The following is a 15,536-nucleotide window of genomic DNA, read 5'->3' as shown; positions in this document are numbered from 1 at the left end:
CCACCTTGCTTAATAGAGGTTGAAATCAAAAGCCATGTGGATGGCGGCTACCATTTCCACTGACTAACCTCCTTGTGGGCAAGCCATTCTTCTTGCCTCCAAGATTGCTCTGCGGCTCACGGGCAGCCATTTTCCTCTGTCATCTCATGATACATTGCACGAACCACGAAGAATCATGTTGGAGATTAAGTCCTCGTATCAACAGCGTCTTAAAATATCTCCACTATGTGGCAGGAACAACCGCATCTTCAGTCACCAACAGAGAGAGAACAAGCTCCCATTCACCAGATGGAGCTGCTCAGGAGGAGGATCCGCGATTCCCAGCAGATTCTATCCTCCCCGGGAACTCCGGCCGCCTGGGACGGGGGCTGGAAGGGAGTCCCTAGTTCCCAGCCCACGGGGACACTTTAAATAGCCATGAAGATGGCATTTCAAAATAATAACAGAACTCAAAGAACCGGAGGAACAGAATAAATGGTGTTGTAAAAGGAAATGGGGACATTATCATAATTAGAGCTTCTAAAAGGGGACAGTAAACGCTGGTTGGACGCTGACTTATTTCCGACGGCATTCAAGGCAGAGGCGAGAGCTGAAGTGGGGACAGCACCGGTGTTCGAAAGAAAGGAAAGGTGAAGAAAGCCGTTGTGTGGGCTTTGGACGACATCCTAAAACCTATTATTAAAAATATGTACATATTCAAAACACCCTTTGGCCTTTATGAGGATGCTAGGCTGCACCTGGTCTGGCTTGACCATCAGTACGCCAGTGGGCCCTGGCTGGGTGGTTCAGTTGGTTGGAGCATTGTCCCACGCACCAAAAGGTTACGGGTTGGATCCCAGGTCAGGGCGCATACAGGAGGCAAGAGATGGATGTTTCTCTCTCCTCCCCCCACCCCTTCCTCTCTCTCTAGAAATCAATAAAGCATATCCTTGAGTGAGGATTAAAATATATATATATATTTGTATATATATATATTGTATATTGTATATATATATATATTTGACCTAAAAATGTAATTGGAAGAAAAGGGGCCCCCATCATAATCTAAAAATGTAAGAACCTAACTCCTTTGCCATTCACCATCACAAAAAGATGCACACACCCTCTTAATGGTGCAGTTTTCAATGTGGAAAGACACCTTTCCAGTGAGTTCTTCCCAGACAGGAACGACATTTAACACTGAAGAATGTCCCCATACAATCCCATACAGAGATCAAGCATTTTTTTTAAATCTTCCCAGGAATGAGTGGGAGGCAGCCTGACCTAGCACAGAGCGTCCCTTTAGAGACTGTGGGAGATGCACAGAAAACACGGGGGCAGCACCCACTAGATCAGTGGTTCTCAACCTTCTGGCCCTTTAAATACAATCCCTCATGTTGTGACCCAGCCATAAAATTATTTTCGTTGCTACTTAATAACTGTAATGTTGCTACTGTTATGAATCGTAATGTAAATATCTGATATGCAGGATGGTCTTAGGCGACCCCTGTGAAAGGGTCGTTCGACTGCAAAAGGGGTCGTGACCCACAGGTTGAGAACCACTGCACTAGCTGGAGGGAGCCTGGGACAGGTCCTGTAGACCAGGACTTTCGGCCAGATGCACGAGAGGGTGCTGGGACTGTCCTTGGCGAGTGGAGTGGCTGCAAAGGGTACAGCCACGGTTCTGCTGCTTTGCTTCTATACAGAGCTCCCCACAAGGAGGGCAGGCAGCCCCCGCTGAACTCCAGGCTGCAAGCCCATCCTGGAAAAAGGAAAGGTTATCTGCCCTCACTGGGACCATGAAAAGCTCCTTTGCACTAGGCAAACATACCATTCCACGGTGAGCAATGCAAAGACAAACATGTTCTGGTACAAGAAAAATGCCCCAGGATTAGATGTTTTCTTCAAACCACGCACGCATGGGGTCAGCAGCTTAAAGTTCTGAAGCCTAGATTCCCTCTTCAAAAATTACTTTTTCGTTGAGAAGTGTTCTCTTTCATATTGGGGGAAAAAAAAAAACCTCAAGAGGGACTTCCTCAACTGGAGAAAGACTTGGAAAAAGCCCAGGGCTAAACTCAAAGCAGTGATCTTGGCCAGGAGTTCCCTGGCTTCCCTTTGCTATTATTAAGTATCCTTCTGTTTGACTAAGAATTTCTCCACCTCTCACAAGCCATCTTTTTTCCTTCTGTGTCCAGAAAAAGCTGAAAACCATGTGTTTATAATGAGCCTGTTGCTATGCAAATGATTAAAACACATTACAAAAATCTTTCCTTTGAGTCAGGGGAAGATGAACTGCGAGTAAGAGTCCCTGTGCTGAACAGAAAAGCTGGCAAAAAGAATATGAGAAGCTAAGCGAAATGGAGAGAAAAATAAAAATAAAATAAATAAACCTATGACGGCCCCATCCCTTGAGTCATTTTAACCAAAGGTTTAGGGAAAACGAACGTTTTTACAGCCCCAAGGCAATGTGTCTTACAGTTTGGAGTGGGGTTAACAAACTTTCTTCTTAATCTCCTTGATTCCTATGGCTTCGTGACTCACCCTCCATCTGTCTATGAGGGTGTCCTTTTCACCAGTTTCTTCGCACTTCTGTGAGAATATCAAGAGATTTCTTTTTCCTTGTATGTGTACTCCTATGTGTATTCTCCTTTTAATATTCTCCTTTTGTCTTCTCCTTCAATTATCACCTAAAACTAGGGCCTGAGTGGTTCATTTCTCCCCCAACTCAATCATAGTATCTTGGCCGATTTCCCTCACTTATGAAGAGATTTGCTCTTCAAAGGTTATATCCAGGAGATGAGACACAGAATGTCAAAATTAATGTCAAAAAACAGAGCTTCTTAATTTTTTTAATTTAAAAAAATATCTGCACTTGATCATTTCAATGAAGTCCATTGCTTTCTTAAACAGTTTGCAGCCAACAACATTTGCAAATTTTTGTTGTGTTGTTTTGTATAGTCCATTTTTTTGTTGTTTTTAATCCTCACCTGAGGATATTTTTCCCATTGATTTTTAGAGAATGGAAGGGAAGGAGGAAGGGGGGAGGGAGGAATGGGGAGAGAGAGAGAGAGGGAGAGAGGGAGAGAGGGAGAGAGGAAGAGAGAGAGAGAGAGAGAGAGAGAGAGAGATGTGAGAGATACATCAATTGGTTGTGTGTCTGCACGTATCCCAACCAGGACCAGGGATCGAGCCTGCAACCCAGGTATGTGCCCTTGACCAGGAATCAAACCCATGAGCCTTAGGTGCTCGGGCCGACGTTCCAACCACTGAACCACACAGGTCAGGGCTGTATAGTCTATTAACCTGCAAGCTTTCAAGGGTGGGATTATCTGGGGATAAGAAATGAAACACATGCCTTTTAATTATAACTTCCTTTCACCCCTATGTGTCTTAATATGCATGGGTCAACACACATCAAACTAACAAACAGTTTACTTCTACTAATAAACTCTCTTCAGAGAGGAGAAAGGCTGGTCCTGACGAATTCTATAGAACCTGCTTCCCTCTCAAAGAGATGGAGCCAGACCACTGCAAACATGTGTTGGGTGAAAACAAGTTTGGTCGGCTCCAGACAAAGGCTTATTTTTTAAGCACAGATGGTTGAAGGGTTGCCTCCTCCAACGGGTTTGCCCACAGTGAAAGACAGATTTCTATTTCTAATCTATGCAAATATCTTTCTCTGTGGGCATCACAAAGACGAACTGTTTGGTGGCAGACACGGCCACTCCCAGGTGCTCACAGATGCCAAAGCCCATCTCCCACCTGAGCCGCCTGGAAACTGGGTAACAGCGGATGGCTGCAGAGTTAGTCACCTCCCTCCTCCTCCCGTGAGGATTCCTGGGGAACCCCGCCCCACCGCTGCTCCTCCAGGCTGCTCTGCCTCAGGAGCTTCAACATTCAGAAGGGACCCCAGATGCTTCTAAAACCTCCCGAAACTGCTCAGATTTCCGCCCTACCCCCACCCCACAAAGGCTCCTCATGACTCTGAGTAACATTCTTCACCTTGAATTCAGCTCATCTATTGGCCTCTAACACCAAACCCAGAAACCCTGAGCATTTAAAGATGCGATTCTGTCCAAACCATGTCTTCTTTATACTCTAGTCTATGTGCCTTCCTCCCACGGAAGGTCTCACTGAATCACACCTGAGTCACTGTCGGCGGCCCTCAGCCTTCCCACGTGTATGTTAGTCCCTTCTGCGTTCCTTTCTCCCTCTATAAATCTTTCCTTTCTGTACTTACAATCTTTCTCTCTTATTTCTCCATCTCCCCAGGTTAAGTCTTTGATTTGTTCTGACACCCCTTGAAGCATTCCAGTTCTAAGGCACCTGGGGGCAACACAAATTCCTAAAATATTCATTCATATTCTCTCTCTCTCTCTCTCTCTCTCTCTCTCTCTCTCTCTCTCACACACACACACACACACACACACACACCTCCTCATGCTAACCCAGCTCCTAACTTTAAGCATCCTCCACCATAAAAGGTTATATCAGAAATCTACACAGTTCAGTTCTAATGTTTGAGCCTAAAAGTGTCCTCAAAGTGTTGCATTATTTTCTTTGTTAGTTTTTCTGAGCAAATGACAGTAATAAAGTTGGCTCCAGAATCTGGTGTTGGAAAACACTGTCCCTCCTTAGCGAATTTCATCTTAAACAGACCAAGCTAACTGAGCAAAGAGGAATTCTAAAGGAAAAGGAGAAACGTGCCCCTCGTCCCCAGCCTCAATAACCAGCACCACCAACAACTCTTACTCTTTACCTCAAATTTGAGATCTAAACACTTTTTGCTTTGTTTTCAGCTTAGGAATGCAAATATTGACAGCCAAATAATGCAGCGTTAATTTTACTTACCTGGAAAATCTAAAACTATAAAGACCTTTAGAGGTTAATTGATGTATCGATTCCCAAGTATGAACGAACATCAGAACCACCTGAGGAATATTATTTTAAACAATACATCCTCCTGATCCCCAGCCTTAGACATTCCAATGCAGACTTCTGGTACAGCCCTAGAATCCATATTTACAATAAACACTCCGGGTAATTAGGATATAGCAGGTCCTGGTCTGTTTAAGCAACTGGTCTATTCCAACATCCTACCCCATATGACAGTCTCCTCCAGGGACACCACATCACTATCTGCTCTGTGCCAGCAATTCCAGACACCAGGGGCCTTGCCCTTCTATTTGTCTGCTTGTCCCACGTTTTTATGGACTTAACTGTTAGAAACCATGTTCTTATGTTGAGCCAAGTAACCAAAGTCTTTCAATTCCTTGAACTTCACTCACTATCAGCCCTAATTTTGTGTCCCAGAGCAGACACAGAATTCCTTCCCCAGAAGTCTTCATATATCCCAGAGCAACCACCACACCCTCACAAGTCTCGATTTTTCCAAACAAACTGATTTCTTTACCTTCATAAAGCACAATGCCCGAGTCCCTCACCATTTCAACTGCTCTTCCGCAACAACAGACCTTATAGAATAAGTCTGTCTAAAGTAGCAGCACTTCTTTTTTTTTCTCATGGATGCCTTTTTTCAATAGGCATTAATTTATAGCCCGTGTTTCAGTCTTGTTACTCATTGCCTTGCAGTTAATGGTCCGAGAGCCATGGATCGGCAAGTATTTATTAACCCAATGCTATGTTCCTAACTGTGTAAGTACTCAGCAAGGATTCATAAGCCAGCAGGTACCGTCCACATTTGCGGTGTAAATCATCTTGTACAGAAAGGGTTTAGCCCTAGCCGGTTTGGCTCAGTGGATAGAGAGTCGGCCTGTTGACTGAAGAGTCCCAGGTTCGATTCTGATCAAGGGCACATGCCCAGGTTGTGGGCTCGATCCCCAGTAGGGGGCGTGCATGAAGCAGCTGATCAATGATTCTTACAATTGATGTTTCTATCTCTCTCTTCCTCTCTGAAATGAATAAAAATATATTTTTTTAAAAAACAGAAAAGGCTTAGATAAGTGAAATAACTTGAAAACAATGAATGGCAGTATACAACCGAGTGCTTCAAAAGAACGGCACCTGAAAGACTGAACACAGGTTTTCTGGGTCAGACTGTGAGCTATCTCATGCCCTCTGTTTACAGAAAAACCACCTACTTAACAACAGTTTTTATTAAAAAAAAAAAAAAAAAGATAGAAGCCATTACCTTAAAATGTATATATAAAAATGTCAAGTACAACCTATTTCAGAAAGTTCAAATCTAAGAAGCCACACATGCACTCATCAAGTCAAATACCGCTTGTTCCTTTGTCTCGGCATGTCACTGGCACTGCTGCCACGCACTCGGAATGCCAGGATCCGGGGAAAAGGCAAAAATCAGAGAGTTCAAGCAATGCCTTTTATTACTGCAAATAACCATTTGACGAGCTAACCCCCCGACAAGGACATTTTAATGGAAAACTCTTACCAATAAGTGAACTATACCACCACCAACAGAAATGCATTTGCATCCTTCATAGAATCGCAGACTATCCGAACTTGAGGAACTTATCCAAATCCCTCTCTTGGCAAATGAGGGGAAATATCACTTCAAAGACGGCAGGTGATTCTCTCCAAGGTTAAGCAGCCACTGAGCAGGAGGAAGGGACCAATCCCCGGGTGGGTCTCCCCTCATTCACCCTCAGACAATCCAAACTCTTGCCCCCTCAACATTTTCCTCAACTCTACTCCCATCTCCCGTTACCTTCCCAATCCTCAAATCCAAAGACTGAAGGTACATTTTGTTTGGGGACATATTGAGGGAAGGAGTGGGCTACCCAGTAAATAGGAGGTTCATTTTTTTAATTCGATTCTAGCATATTTTCCCCACAGCCTCCAAGGAATACTGCCGTGCTGCTAGACACAAACTTCTACCTGATTCAGGATCACTGCTATCTTATGAGCATTGTAGGGAACAGTTGAGTCGGAGTTAGCGACATGAATTCAAACAAATATTCTAAAGCTGAAAAGCAACTGGAAAAGAATCCCCATCTACTGCCCACTAAACACACGCACTCATATACACACACACACACACACACACACACGCACACACCCTAGATCAACCACCAGCTCATGTCCTTCATCAGAAGCCTCGCCGCTCAGCCACGCCCTGACACGGAATGCGGGGAAAATGCACCTACCTCGTGGCCTCCTGCTGAAGCCATGACACATTTGGCACGTAGAACATGACTCCGAAGAAAAGCAGAGGCTCATTAGCGAATTTGTCCAGATGTTTCTTCAGCGGTTTCTCCAGCTCCACCCATCGTGCCTGCTGGCTCTTGCTGAGAAACCAGAGGCCAAAGTAGTGCGTCTAGATAAAAGGGCAAAACAGCATCAGTTCCTGCTCGCAAGGGCCTTCCCAAGACCACACAGGAAACGAGGCTCCCAGCCTCCCGGCCCCCGCGGTTCCCCGGCCCATACACAAGCATTCAGCTGTCACTTTCTTGACGTTGGGACGACTTAAAAAGAAACCACATGTACACATGTATTGTGATCGACACTGAGTACCCAGAGGCAGTATCCACACCCATGGCTGTGTTTGTCTATGCGGGTGCTGATGCACCCATGTCAGGGAGAGGGGGTGGTGCAGGGTGGGGACCTCGCCGACTCTTTCCTTAGATCTCAAGGCTGACTTTCCCGTGGCTCCTGGTGCCTCGTGCTCTCACACGGAACAGGCCGGCCAAGGCAAGCACAGTCCTTGCACCTGCTGCAGAGAAACCGATGACTCAACTCCTAGAACAGTGGTTCTCAACCTTCCTAATGCTGCGACCCTTTAATACAGTTCCTCATGTTGTGGTGACCCCCAACCATTAAAATTCTTTTTGTTGCTACTTCATAACTGTAATGTTGCTACTGTTATGAATCGTAATGTAAATATCTGATATGCAGGATGTATTTTCATTGTTATGAATTGAACATAATTAAAGCATAGGGATTAATCACAAAAACAATATGTAATGATATATGTGTTTTCCGATGGTCTTAGGCGACCCCTGTGAAAGGGTCGTTCAACCCCCAAAGGGGTCACAACCCACAGGTTGGTGACCCACAGGTTGAGAACCACTTTGTCCTTGGACAAAGCCTTCTGCCCACAGCCAGCGTCCACAGTGTGGAATATTCCCATCCAGTCCCAGATTTTAACTGAAAATGGAGTCTCTCCTTTGGAGCTCTAATGGAGTCCTTTAAACCACACTGCCTCGACCACTTCATTTTACATGAACCTCAGCAAATCTCTCCTCCACATCAAGCTTTCAGAGTGGTGGGGTCTCCTCTTCGCAGCTGCCACGGGGCCCCCGGTGGCTGTTCTTGGCCGATTGTGGTGGGATTTGATAGATGAAAGTGAGATTTTTCACCCTTGGACATGAAGCCTCACCCAGTTTAGTTTTGAACGACGGGCTCAATGATGAAAACTGGTGCTTTTAGGCATCCTATCCTGTCTTCATATTAATTGATGCTCAGATTTCAGGATTAGCACAACAATCGCCAAAAAAACAGATCACTCACTGCTTTGGAAGCATTCTTTTCTATTTCAATTACAGCCTCGAATGCTGCACAGCACACCTGGAAACCTACCTTCAAAAGAATGTTTTCAGGACGATGTTTAATTTCCAAAGGCATTCCTGTGCAGATGTTCCCCGCCAGCTGGCCGCCCCTCCTCCATACTGTGGCTCACCCGTGCCACAGCGCTACCCAGACCTGTGGGAAAGTTCTGACTCTGACTTTACTAGAAAACCAGACCTGGCCTCGCCTCCACACAGCTAGAGGCCCAAAACCTCTGCAGGGTGTTTTTAAGTGATACTTTCAGGTGGGAGCGGTGATTTGATCCAATTTCCTCCACGCTGTCCCAAAGGGCAAGTTCACATCAGAAGTCTATGCATTTCTCGAGCAATGAAATGCCAACAAACGGAGCCAAGATTCTATTTCTATCGACTCAGACAAACTGGCTTGAGTGAACTCCGACCCTATTGTTCCTCTCCCAGCTTCGGGGAGTCCGTGAGCTGTTCCAATGTGACTGATGACGAAGAGCAGTGGTTCTCAACCTGTGGGTCTCGATCCCTTTGGCGGTCGAACGACCCTCTTTCACAGGGGTCGCCTAAGACCCTCCTGCATATCAGATATTTACATTACGATTCATAACAGTAGCAACATTACAGTTATGAGGTAGCAACGAAAATAATTTTATGGCTGGGTCACAACATGAGGAACTGTATTTAAAGGGCCAGAAGGTTGAGAACCACTGACGTCAAGGAAGGGAAATGTGGCTGAGCTGAAGAAAACAGGCTCTGAAGTCATTCATCTCCCAGCTGTTGCCCTCACTGCCTCGGGGACTGTGGCCAAGCTCCGGTGCCTTCTCACGCCTCAGAGCTTCCTCATTTGTAAAATGGGGATGCTGATGCCGCCTGTCACCCACAGGCTCCTAGGGGCGTAAATGCGGTGACGCCGACCAACCGTGCCTGTGGGGGGCACCTGTTAAGTAACCACTTCATAAACGGTGTCTTCTGCGGCTGCCGATGCTACTGCCACCATCATCGTCACTGGGAAGAAAAGCAGGCAAGCCTCAAGAATCTTGTTCATCAGCACTATTGGCTACCCCATGAACCACTGGGTCAGAAAACAGCAGTTGTCTGAACTGCATGAGAGAAGGCAAGCCAAAGTCAAAGCTGGGAAGCCTGTCTGTCCATCACACCAAAATCTGAAAGGTGTAAGAGCCCTGGCCAGTGTGGCTCAGGTGGCTGGGGGTCATCCCGTACCCCAAGAGACTGCCAGTTCCGTTCCCAGTCAGGGCACATGCCCGGGTTTCAGGCTTGATCCCCGACCGGGGGCATGCAGGAGGCAGCCTACTGATGTCTCACTCTCACATCGATGTTTCTCTCTCTCTCCCTTTCTCTTCCTCTCTCTCTAAAAATCAATAAACACAAATAAAATAAAATGTGTAAGAAAAAAAAACAGTCACAGAGCAGTGGCTCCCACAGGATTTTCTTGAGAGTCTCATTATGGATGTTGGTGGGACCCTGGCACATCATTCAGATGCTGTCCTGGGAGATCTATGATGGAGGCTCAGGTGAATCTTAACGTGAGGGAACCTGGGTACTTCACAAACTGGGAAAGGGGCCAAGGCGGTTCTGCATTATACTGAATTCTGTTAAGGAGCACAGGGCCACAGAAGGGTATTTTGGACGGCCAGCGGCGAGTCTGCATAGCATAAATGAGGTAATATATGTAAACAGTAATGTGCTATGTAGTAAGTATTTTAGTTGGAAAAGAGCCCTTTTATAAGCATGGGTGGAGAAAGGGAGGGCAAACTTCACAGTTACTTAACAGGCCGCCCATGATTTAGTGTCTTTCGCTAAAAGTAGTCTTGACTTTTGGGGGTATAATTTATGGGCCTTACTTCATTCAGAGGATAACATTCACTCAAATTAGTAACATTCAAATTATAAAGGGCCCTCAGTAACTGCATTAACAGGCTATGGTTGATTTTTCAAAAGGAAATTTTTTAAAAATTTGTTTCCTGCTCCTATGCTTTAATAAAGGCCAGTATTTTAAATTTCCTTTTCTCATTCCCATCCACCCAGTCGTTAAAGCAGACCTGATCTCCTCCCAAAGAAAAGCCTGAGATAGAATATTCCACAGAGTATATATACACACCCAAGAATATTCTATAGAGTACACATACACACCCACACGCATGCACAGATAAATGCACACACAGGTGCGTACATTGAAAGGGGGGATGATGAGGTACAAGAGAAATCATGGTAAGGTAACAGGGCTGAGCCACCATTGATAGCACAGAACTCTAAATAACAAGGCAAACCACTTCTAATGCAAAAAACACACACCCTAATTCATGGCATAAGATTTGTGTTGTTGTTGCAACACATCCTTTTCCATAGGACACAGCATATTTCAGGGTGACTCGTTATGCATTTACCCAATAAAAAAAAAAATTACAGAAAACTACTCAAAATATGGGGTTTCCAAAGCAGGGTAGAATTGGATCAGACAGGTGACCTGTCGGACCCAGTTGCTACCTACTCACAGCCAGACAACCTAATTGTACAAGTGCTGAGTTCACTTGTCAAGTAAAAAGCAAAGTCTATTCATGAGCTCCCCATCCGCACGCTGTTCAGTGAAGCTATGCTCAAAGTAACCTTCTCCATGCCCACGCCACCGCCCTCATTCCTACGCCAGCTGTATCTGGGCTCTGGGGTATTCAGTAGAGGAGAAAACCCATCTCAAAGTTCCTACCCAGCCAGCCCTAACTGGTTTGGCTCAGTGGATAGAGCGTCAGCCTGCGGACTCAAGGGTCCCAGGTTCGATTCCAGTCAAGGGCGTGTACCTTGGTTGCGGGCACATCTCCAGTGGGGGGTGTGCAGGAGGCAGCTGATCGATGTTTCTAACTCTCTATCCCTCTCCCTTCCTCTCTGTAAAATATCAATAAAATATATTTTTTTAAAAAACAACAAAAAACAAACAAACAAACAAAAAAGTTCCTACCCAGCTCTCAAGTTTGCAATGCGGCACTGGTGTGTTCTGCCATGTGTACACAGTGCCACGCAGGAAACGGAATCAGAACCTAACCGCTCACTTCAATTAACATGGGCACCAACCAACTTCCTGTGTGTTAGCCAACGGACCATCCTCCCCTCAGGCCCAGCTGGGACCACAGCAGGCCTGTTCACAGCTGACTTGCCAACTTCCACTCCAGCTGCATTCTGGAAGCTGAGCCTCACTGCTAAACATCCCCACACGGTTGAGGAGAACGTGGTGGATGACTCCGAATAGAAACCAGCTCCTCCGTGATCAAAGGGCTCCCACTGTGTTTCCCAAGTAAATTCGGGGAATACTTGATTGGTCTATCTCTGAGGCACCCAACCTAAGCCAGGCCCACCTCTTCTTCACCATACCTCCTGGTGAGCTGTCAATCCCTTTTTATTCCTCTCGTTTTCTTGGAAAAACAGCTCAAGTGTGAATTCTGCAATGAGTTTATTGCAAATGATGAGAAAAGAAGACAGGAGAACCAGCTCCCAGGAGAGGAACTGTACCTCTGAATCAGTTACTAAAAATGCACCAGTAAGAAAAGACACAGGGGAGCCACGTTAAGTTGTCATTTTCATGAGTAGTTTCCTGGTTTGCTTGGCTTGGAGCTTTGCATTTGAACAGAGGAAGCAAACGTATATGCAGGCACTCAAAAATATGTTAGTTTCTTCAGTGATAGAGTGGTGTGTGACTATTTTAGTGTCAAAATAAGGTCTCTCTCTTTTGGTATCATGAAAAGACTGTAGGGAGTCATGGTCTTCCAAAACAGTCTGGAGCACTGTTAGTTGTTTTTTTAAAATATGTTTTTATTGATTTTTAGAAAGAGAGGAAAGGAAAGGGAGAGAAAGAAACATCGATGTGAAAGAAAAACATCAGTCGTTTGCCTCTGATGTATATACTCCCACAGAGGACCCAGATACGTGCCCTGACAGGGAATCGAACCGGTGATCTTTCGGTGCATGGCATGACACTCAACCAACTGAGCCACACCAGTCAGGGCCACTCTGGAGCATTTTTTTATTCATTTGTTCATTTATTTGTAGAGATGGTGTTATCCCTCTCCCCCTCCCCAGCAACACTGGCTATTAACAGGAAAAGATTTCTTGGGGGTTGTTAGGTGTTTTTTTTTTTCTAATTTTTCGACCAATGGCACAGCTTTAATGCTATTTGTAAGGGTTACAGACACAGCCTTGGCAATTACTAGGGATTAAGTCCATGATCTTATCTCAAGCATTCTGAAGAGTTAATCATCCAGAAGCAAAAGTTTAAAATTTCTTGCACCAAGTTGTAACAGGTTGCCTGCAGTACTTCAGTTGTAAAGTTAGAAACAGAGAGTTGCTCTGCCTCCACATAAAATATACAGGAATTAGGTAAAGCACTAAAACTTCCACCGAGGCTGGGGAAATACTTCTGAAAATGTCCAGGTGGGCTCTGAAACTGCGCTTCATGCGATCACATTCCAGTGGCTTTGGAAAATAAGCCACTGTTCATCAGGAGGATAATTGTACAAAACAACTTGTGTGCAATCAACCTCTCCTCTAGGTATGTCTGAGATTTCTAGAGCTGACACATCTATAATTTACTCCTGCACCACCTTCATTTTCCTGGCCAATCTCTTCATCACAGTACAGGAAAAGACACTGCAGAGTAACATAGACCCAGGAAGCAAATCTCATAGCCACGAAAAAATCACTCCGAATAGGCAAAAAGATGAAGACTTACAAGTTAAGACTGGGGGAATGATTTCACCTACAGTCTCTATGTCTAGAGAAAATAGACACTGGTGTTAATTTGCCTCACAGAACTGACATTAAGCTAAAAAGATTATTATCCTTACGAAGACAAAAAGCAATACAAACTGGAAGACTGGAAATCTCCCGAGCAGACTACTTTTCAATTGATTCTTTATCGGTGTTGATTATTTTAGTCCCCTGCACATACAAACGTACATGGCTGTGGTGAAGCAGGCTCTGAAGTACAGCAAATGCCACTATTATCTGACAGGGTCAGGAAATTAGGCGTTCCATGGAATCAAACAAATACTCCCACACTCACACTTAAGTTACCAATTCTGAAAACATTAGCATACAAGCAAACCACAGAAATATCCTTAAAGTAAGTTAGCTTTTCTTTGATGATAGGAAATGCATGTTTAAGATTCCATATCTTTATACACTCCAGCCATGATGAAAATTGCAAAATGCAAGGCATCTTTCCTGCAGCCAGTAGCTTTGGATAAATCAGCTTTTAGGAAAGACAAAAATAAAAATTTACAAATGAAAAGGGGGATACACTGGAGGATGATATTCACCCACCCTAGGAAATGATTATGGATTTTTTTTCTTGCGGTTCTTTTAAAAACCAGTGTTTTTAGTCTAGCCTTGGAGAGGCCAGGAGTTACTGAATTCACTTTCCCAAGAAGGCTGGACTTCCTCATAGAACAACAGTTCTCTAAGTTGAATAGAGTTACTCAGGCACCTTGGTTCAAGTATTTACCCCTCCTCTATTTATTGTTTCCTAATTAAAACTAGAGTCAGATTATCCCTAAAGGAAATAATGCTAGCATATTTTTACATTTTATTAGACTTCTTTGTATTATTTACTACTATTAGCATGGCTCCCTTGCCATGTTTAGTAAAAATAGGAGCCACATATTTTTTTAAATATATTTTATTGATTTTTTTACAGAGAGGAAGGGAGAGGGATAGAGAGTTAGGAACAACAATGAGAGAGAAACATCGATCAGCCGCCTCCTGCACACACCCTACTGGGGATATGCCCACAACCAAGGTCATGCCCTTGACCAGAATCTAACCTGGGACCCTTCGGTCCACAGGCTGACGCTCTATCCACTGAGCCAAACCAGTTAGGGCTGGGAGCCGCATATTTAATTTTAAATTTTCTAGTAGCTAGATGGAAAAGTACAAAGACATAAAATTAACTGTAATAACTTTTATTTTAAATGATACATTCGAAATATGATGCTTTCAACGTGTAACTAACATAAAAATGATTAATGGAATATCTTAACTTTTTTCCATAGTAGGCCTTCAAAATCAGATGCATTTTTTACACTTACTGCACATCTCAGTTCAAACTAGCACACTCTAAGCGCTCAACAGCTGCACGGTCTTAAATGAATAGTAACTGTTCCAGTCATTGAAAGATTTTGGCTTAATGTAAGGTCAGTATGTGATAACAAAAGCCATCTATAAGTGGACCAAGCAGCCTAGCCGGTGTGGCTCAGTGGTTGAGAGTCAACTTATGAACCAAGAGGTCAAGGTTCGAATCCCGGTCAGGACACATGCTTGAGTTGCAGGCTCAATTACCAGTGTGGGGTGTGCAGGAGGCAGCTGATCAATGACTCTCTCATCATTGATGTTTCTATCTTTCTCTCCCTCTCCCTTCCTCTCTGAAATCAATACAAATATTTTTTTAAGTGGAACAAGCAGACTTACAAAAGGGGGAGAGCCAGTTCCCTGAAAGCATAGGAGCAGAGTCCAGAGAGCATGTGCGGTGTCCTGTCGAGGAGACCACCCTATTGAAACATGGACGGTTACTCAACCATCCAAGCACTGTCCATACTATGGCAAAAACAAACTCATTTAATGCCCCGACAACTCATGGAGGCTGTTACTATTACATCTCCATTTACAGATAAGAAAACTGAGGCACCAGCAGTTAAGCAACTGCCCAAGATTACACAGCTAAGAAGTGGCAGAGCCGGGGTTCAAACTCAGGTAGTCTGATCCAAGCTCAGCTTCCTAGCCATTCAACTCTGCTGCTTCTCCATGTATTTATTTTTAAAATATGAGAATCAGTCATAAGGCCACATTGCTTTAACTATTTCTCTCTTAACCTAGGGCAGTGATTTTTCAAACTGGGTTGGGGGCAAAAAAGGACACAGGAAATGGAACTCCCGCCAGCCATCCCTTCTGCAAACAGAACAGCTGCATTTTATACGTTAAAAGTGCCACTGAGTATTTCATTTGGGGGAAAAAAAATGGGTGAAATCCATGAATCCAAAT

At 44.4% G+C, this 15,536-nt stretch overlaps 1 protein-coding gene across 1 annotated transcript in view; it reads right to left on the bottom strand.

Moving 5' to 3' along the window:
* Positions 1–15,536, bottom strand: part of PTPN14 (protein tyrosine phosphatase non-receptor type 14) — a 151,511-nt gene that overhangs the window by 70,957 nt on the left and 65,018 nt on the right. Inside the window, 1 exon segment of the mRNA XM_070396862.1 lies at positions 7,107–7,276. Coding sequence (XP_070252963.1) covers positions 7,107–7,276 — 170 coding nt within the window.

The sequence above is a fragment of the Myotis yumanensis genome, unplaced genomic scaffold (assembly GCF_028538775.1).
Source record: "Myotis yumanensis isolate MYYU_CA2020_CCGP unplaced genomic scaffold, mMyoYum1.0.hap1 SCAF_17, whole genome shotgun sequence".
NCBI classification, from domain to species: Eukaryota; Metazoa; Chordata; class Mammalia; order Chiroptera; family Vespertilionidae; genus Myotis; species Myotis yumanensis.
Note: the sequence above shows the minus strand (reverse complement) of the source record. Positions and strands in the feature narration are given on the sequence as shown.